Source organism: Ciconia boyciana, chromosome 2 (genome assembly GCF_034638445.1).
Source record: "Ciconia boyciana chromosome 2, ASM3463844v1, whole genome shotgun sequence".
In the NCBI taxonomy this organism is placed as follows: Eukaryota; Metazoa; Chordata; class Aves; order Ciconiiformes; family Ciconiidae; genus Ciconia; species Ciconia boyciana.
Window position 1 is genome coordinate 101,922,974 of NC_132935.1, and position 5,860 is coordinate 101,928,833.

Consider the following 5,860-nt stretch of genomic DNA (forward strand, 5'->3'; position numbering starts at 1 on the left):
CTGCCCCTTTTAAAAAGTTCGCCCCGCCGCCGGGAATGAGGTCAGCGCGGGCGCTTCTCATTGCACGCGGCGATTATTACCGCGCCGCGGCGGCCGCCAATCGCCGGGCGGCGGGCGGGGCTTGGCACGCGGAGGCGTTGGATACAGCGCCCGATTGGCCGCGGGGCGGGCTGCGAAAGGATAAAGCGGCGCGGGGCGGGCGCGGGGTCCGCTCTCAGCTGCAGCCGGCGGAGCGCGGCGCGCGGGGGGCGCGGGGCATCGCCCGGCGGGCGGGCGCGCGGGTCGGCGGGGGGCCGCGGGGCTCCGCGCGCGCGGAGCAGCAGCAGCACCGGCAGCAGCAGCACCGGCGGCCGCGGAGGAGGAGGAGGAGGACGGGGCTCGGCGCCCGGCTCGCCGCTCTTCCTGCCGGGGACGTACACACTCGTTCATGCACGAGCGCTTTTCTTTTTTTTTCGGGGATTTTTTCCATTTGTTACTATTTTTTCCTTTTTTTTTTTTTCTTTTTTTCCTGAGGGGTTTTCTGTTCGCTCAGTACCTCGCAACTGCCAAATCCTACCTGCACAAACTCCGGGCCGCCGACCCCGCCGCCACCACGAGTCCTGGAGCCGGGGTTTTCGGGGCTTTGGGGGCGCGCCGCCTCCCCCCTCCCCCGCGGCGGTGCACGCTGGCCGTGCCCAGCGCTGAGAGACTTTCGGCGGCGGGCGCGCTGCTCTCCTGAAACGCCGGGGGCAGGCGAAAAGCGCTTGTGAACTGGACCAGCTGCTTCGGGGAGGGGGGAGATCCGAGGTGGTGAGGAAAAAAAGCAGACCGACACCCCCCTCCAAAAAAAAAAAAAGCCCAAAGCACCCCAAGAAAAAAGCAAACTTGGACGGGCGGCTCGCGGCGCTGCTTTTGCAGAAACTCTCTCTGACCGCGGGCGGCCCCGCCGCCGCCGCCGCCTGGAGGGGGAGAGGACCGCGCCGCCGGGGAAGAGGCGCCGGTGTGGAAGTACAAGTGGTGCGGGGAGCGGGGGCGCGGCCGCGGGGGGCTGCGCGGCTGGCTGCGCCGCCTCGGTGCCGCTGTGAGAAGTTGCGCGCCCTGCCCCGCGCCGGAGCGGCGTTGAGCCCCGGCGAGCCCCCCGCCGCCGCCGCCGCCGCCGCGATGGTGCAGCAGACCAACACGGCGGAGAACACGGAGGCGCTGCTGGCCGCCGAGACCTCCGACTCCGGGGCCGGCATCGAGCTGGGCATCGCCTCCTCCCCCACGCCGGGCTCCACCGCCTCCACGGGGGGCAAGGCGGACGACCCGAGCTGGTGCAAGACGCCCAGCGGGCACATCAAGCGGCCCATGAACGCCTTCATGGTGTGGTCGCAGATCGAGCGGCGGAAGATTATGGAGCAGTCCCCCGACATGCACAACGCCGAGATCTCCAAGCGCCTGGGCAAGCGCTGGAAGCTGCTCAAGGACAGCGACAAGATCCCCTTCATCCGGGAGGCGGAGCGGCTTCGCCTCAAGCACATGGCGGACTACCCCGACTACAAGTACCGGCCCAGGAAGAAGGTGAAGTCGGGCAACAGCTCCGCCAAGCCCGGCGACAAGGCGGACAAGGGCGGCGGGGGCGGCGCCGGCGGGGGCAGCGCGGGCGGCGGCCCCGGCGGCCCCGCGGCCCCCGCCAAGCCCGCCCCGAAGAAGGGCGGCGGCGGCTCCAAGCCCTCCCCCGCGGGCGGCGGCGGCGCGGGCGCGGGCGGCAAGCCCCACGGCAAGGCGGCGGCGGGCGGCAAGGCCGCCCCCTTCCCCGGGGAGCCGCCGGCCGCGCTGCTGCCGCCCGAGCACCAGGCGCTGTACAAGCCCCGCGGGGCGGCGGGCGCGCCCTCGGGCCCCGGCAAGCCGCTGGCCGAGAAGAAGCTGAAGCGGGTCTACATCTTCGGCAGCGGGCAGGCGGCGGCCGCCTCCGCCTCCCCCGGCGGCGCCGTGCCCGGCAGCCCCACGCTGAGCAGCTCGGCGGAGGCCGGCGACCCCCTGAGCCTCTACGAGGAGGGGGGCGGCGGGGCGGGCCGGCCCGACGGGGACTGCGGCGGCGCCGCCTGCCCCTCGCCGCCCGGCTCCGGCTCGGGCTCGGGCTCGGGCTCGCCCTCGGATCACCGCAGCTACACCAGCCTGCGCGCCTCCTCCCCGGCCCCCTCGACGGCGCATTCCTCCTCCGCGTCCTCCCACTCCTCCTCCTCTTCCTCCTCCGGCTCCTCTTCGTCGGACGACGAGTTTGAGGACGACCTCTTGGACCTCAACCCCAGCCCCGGCTTTGAGAGCATGTCCCTGGGCAGCTTCAGCTCCTCGGTGCTCGACCGGGACCTGGATTTTAACTTCGAGCCCGGCTCGGGCTCGCACTTTGAGTTCCCGGACTACTGCACGCCGGAGGTAAGTGAGATGATCTCGGGGGACTGGCTGGAGTCCAGCATTTCCAACCTGGTCTTCACTTACTGAGGCGAGAGCCGGGCCCTGCTGGAGGAGGCACAGACGCGCGTTGTCGGCAGGACTGGCCCACCCCGCCGGGGCGCTTTTGTTTCTTTCTTTTTCTGGGAAGGGGCTGGTGAGACTGCTTCTTGTGCTCGGGGGGAGAGGCGGCGGGAGAGGCATCGCCCTCTCCTTGCGGAAAGGCCCGCAGTCCCCTTCCTCCGGCTGGAGACGGACCCGCACACACCCCCTCCGGGAGACGAGCCTGACGTTGCTTTTTCAGAGACTGGCGGGAGCGAAACGCTGTCCTTTTCCTGAAATAAAAAGATTTCCTGAAAAGAGAGACGGGGCGGGAGGGGGGGACACCACACACACCTCTGGGCTCTTTGTTATTGCCCACTTTATACCGAATAAAGAGGAGGGGGAGCGATGCATTGTGCTGAGCGCACACTGGATGTCTTGAGCATTCGCCCTTTCGTGTGAAAGAGCGATCAGAACTGCTTGAAAAAAGGGAGAAAAACAAACAAAAAATCCACCCAAGCCCTTGCAAGGTTCGCTTTTGGGGGGAGCAATCCTGTCCCGGTTTCTTCTGCGGTGAGAGGAGGCGACGATGATGGGAGGAGGAGGAGGTGGATGGAGCTGGGCGCTGGACTGAGATCCTAGTTAAGCGGAGAAGAGCCAGACTAACACTTGAGAGCTGTCTTGGAAATACGGTGGGAGGAAGATAATAATAAACTGAAACGGATTTGCACGTACAGATGAGGTGCCGGCAGCGCTTTTCTCGGTCACCTTATGTCATATGTAGAGAGAAAAATAAGGCCGAAACTTCAAGAACACTGAAAACTTCTTTTCAAACAGAGACCGAACGGGAACAGTTTCTGTCATGATGTGGTACAGGGGAAATGGAGGGCGATGGCTTTTGCAAAAAACCGAAAATACTAAAAAAAAAAAAAAAAAAAAAGTAGTTTTTTTCTTCTTACTCAGAATCGTGATGGTGTTGGATTATTTCACTGGTGGGGTTTAATACAGCATGTTATCCTGTCTATCTTTTTAAGATTTCTGTAAGACTGTTGAACAGTTTAAAAAAAATAGTGTTAGGATAATATAAAAACAGATAGATGGCGCTATGTTTGATTCCTACAAAAATATCACCAGCTTTTTTTCATTCTTAACTCTTTAAAGGATTCAAACGCAACTCAAATCTGTGCTGGACTTTAAAAAAAAATTCAGGACCAAATTTTTTCTCAGAGTATGTATGTGTTTGTTCCTTATAGCTGTAAATGAAAAGACTGTTTTTTCTCACCGATGCTCCATCCTCGTATTGTTTTTTTTCCTTGTAAATGTAATCGGATGCCATTTTATAAGTGGACGTATTTATACTGGCCAAACATTTTTGACTTGTATTTCTTTGTCCTTTTTTGGTAGTTCTCGTTGTTACCCGCACCATTTTTATGTCTCCTTCACTGAAGGGCTAGAGTTTTAACTTTTAATTTTTTATATTTAAATGTAGACTTTTGACACTTTTAAAAACAAAAAGAGAAGAGAGATGAAAACGTTTGATTATTTTCTCAGTGTATTTTTGTAAAAAATATATAAAGGGGGTGTAAATCGGTGTAAATCGCTGTTTGGATTTCCTGATTTTAACAGCAGGGCCGCTGGTTAGTATCTCACACGCGTGTGCGCGCTCACTCACACTCTCACACACCCACGAATCAGCCCCTACTTTATCCATGTTTACACTCCAATCTGCAGGCATCTTAAAGTGACAGCATCCCTCGCCGCCCGCGCCCGCCCTGCAGCCCCCTGCCTTTCCGGGGGAGCGGGCGGGAGGGGGCCGGGGAGCCGGCGGGGAAGGGGGAGCCTGAGGCGTATACACTGTATGCTACCGTTTTGGGGGGAAACCTGTCCCGGAATGAAGTAAAGCAACTGGTGCATTTACACAGAAGGGATCCTGTACCTTTAACTTGTAAACCACATCGTTTGCACTTTTTTTATAAGCAAAAACGTGCCGTTTAAACCACTGGATCTATCTAAATGCCGGTTTGAGTTCGCGACACTATGTACTGCGTTTTTCATTCTTGTATTTGACTATTTAATCCTTTCTACTTGTCGCTAAATATAATTGTTTTAGTCTCTTATGGCATGATGATAGCATATGTATTCAGGTTTATAGCTGTTGTGTTTAAGATGAAGAAAGTGAAAACATCTTTGTACATTTAAGTCTGTATTATAATAAGCAAAAAAGAAGATTGTGTGTTTATGTATGTTAATATAACATGACAGGCACTAGGACGTCTGCCTAATGAGGTGGTTCCGTTAAGGGTTTAACTTTTTTTTGTTCTTTTTGTTATTTTTTTGGTCATCCATCCTGTGCAATATGCTGTGTAGAATTTTTAATTTTTTTTTTTTTTGTCTAACGATCACCCACAACGCCACGTTGGGAAAGAAGAGGGAAAAAAAAATCATGCCAGCTAACCATGTCAAGTTCACTGCCTGTCAGATTGTTGATAGACCTTCTGTAAATAACCTCTCTTTTTTTTTTTGGTTTTTTTTGGTTGTTTTTTTTTTTCTTCGGGAAGGAAATAAAATCAGCTGGAACTGAACCCTAACACTGGGCTGCTCTTGTCATCATTGCTACGCCCCCAGCCTTCTCCGGGAGGGTTTTTCTCGCCCTCCCGGCAGCGCTACCCGCAGCCCGCCGGAGCAGCGGCCCGGCCCCGGCGGCAGCGCGGAGCCACCGCCCCACGGCCGGCCCCGCCGGGAGGGGCCAGGGGAGGGGCGGCCGCGCCGCCCAACCACCGCCCCCCCTCCCCGGGGCCTCCGGGGCCCGGCCGGGGAGTGGGGGTGACCGCGGCCGCCGGGAAGCGCCGTCGCGGATGCGGGCTGCGGGGCCGGGCTCGGCGGCTGCGTGCAGGCGGGCGGGCGGCTCCAGGTGAGGGGGGCGGGAGGAGCCGGTGCCGTGCAGCCGCACGGCGGGGCGGGCTGTGCTGTGCTTCTCCCTGGTTCCCGGCGGTGCGTTAGCCGGGAGGCCGCGCCTCTCCTCCCGGGGCAGCTGGCCCTGGCACCGCGAGTTGAGATTATTTCCCCTTTTACGGGATTTTTTTTTCTCATTCTGCCCTGGCGTTTCGGGTGAGAGCCGCCGGAGCGAGCGAGCCACTGGGCCCAGGCAGCAGTGGGGCCCCGCCGCCCACCCCCCATCCAAAATAGTTTCTCCGGGGCACCTTTAATGAAGTCTTTCTCATGCAAAGCGTTTGCAAACGCCCGGCCATCAGCGCTATTAGCCGTGTGAATGCGCGGGGCGGGGTCGGGGGGCTCAGGGGACCCGGGGGGGGTCCTCCCCCCCCCCCCCCCCCCGGCCGCCGCGGGGGGGGGCGGCCCGGCGGGGGCCACGGCCGGTGACCCCCTTGGGTTTCGACCTCGGCCTGCCGGT

At 59.6% G+C, this 5,860-nt stretch overlaps 1 protein-coding gene across 1 annotated transcript; it reads left to right on the forward strand.

Annotated features, from left to right (window-relative positions):
- Positions 1–222: 222 nt before the first annotated feature.
- On the forward strand, positions 223–5,033 carry SOX4 (SRY-box transcription factor 4). The gene has a single exon (XM_072853377.1). It carries the CDS (start codon positions 1,141–1,143, stop codon positions 2,458–2,460), a length of 1,320 nt encoding a protein of 439 aa, XP_072709478.1. The 5' UTR covers positions 223–1,140; the 3' UTR covers positions 2,461–5,033.
- Positions 5,034–5,860: the final 827 nt, after the last annotated feature.

Bases quoted from the DNA above. Each gene is read 5' to 3' on its own strand.
- SOX4 (XM_072853377.1), top strand. From the start codon at position 1,141: ATGGTGCAGCAGACCAACACGGCGGAGAACACGGAGGCGCTGCTGGCC.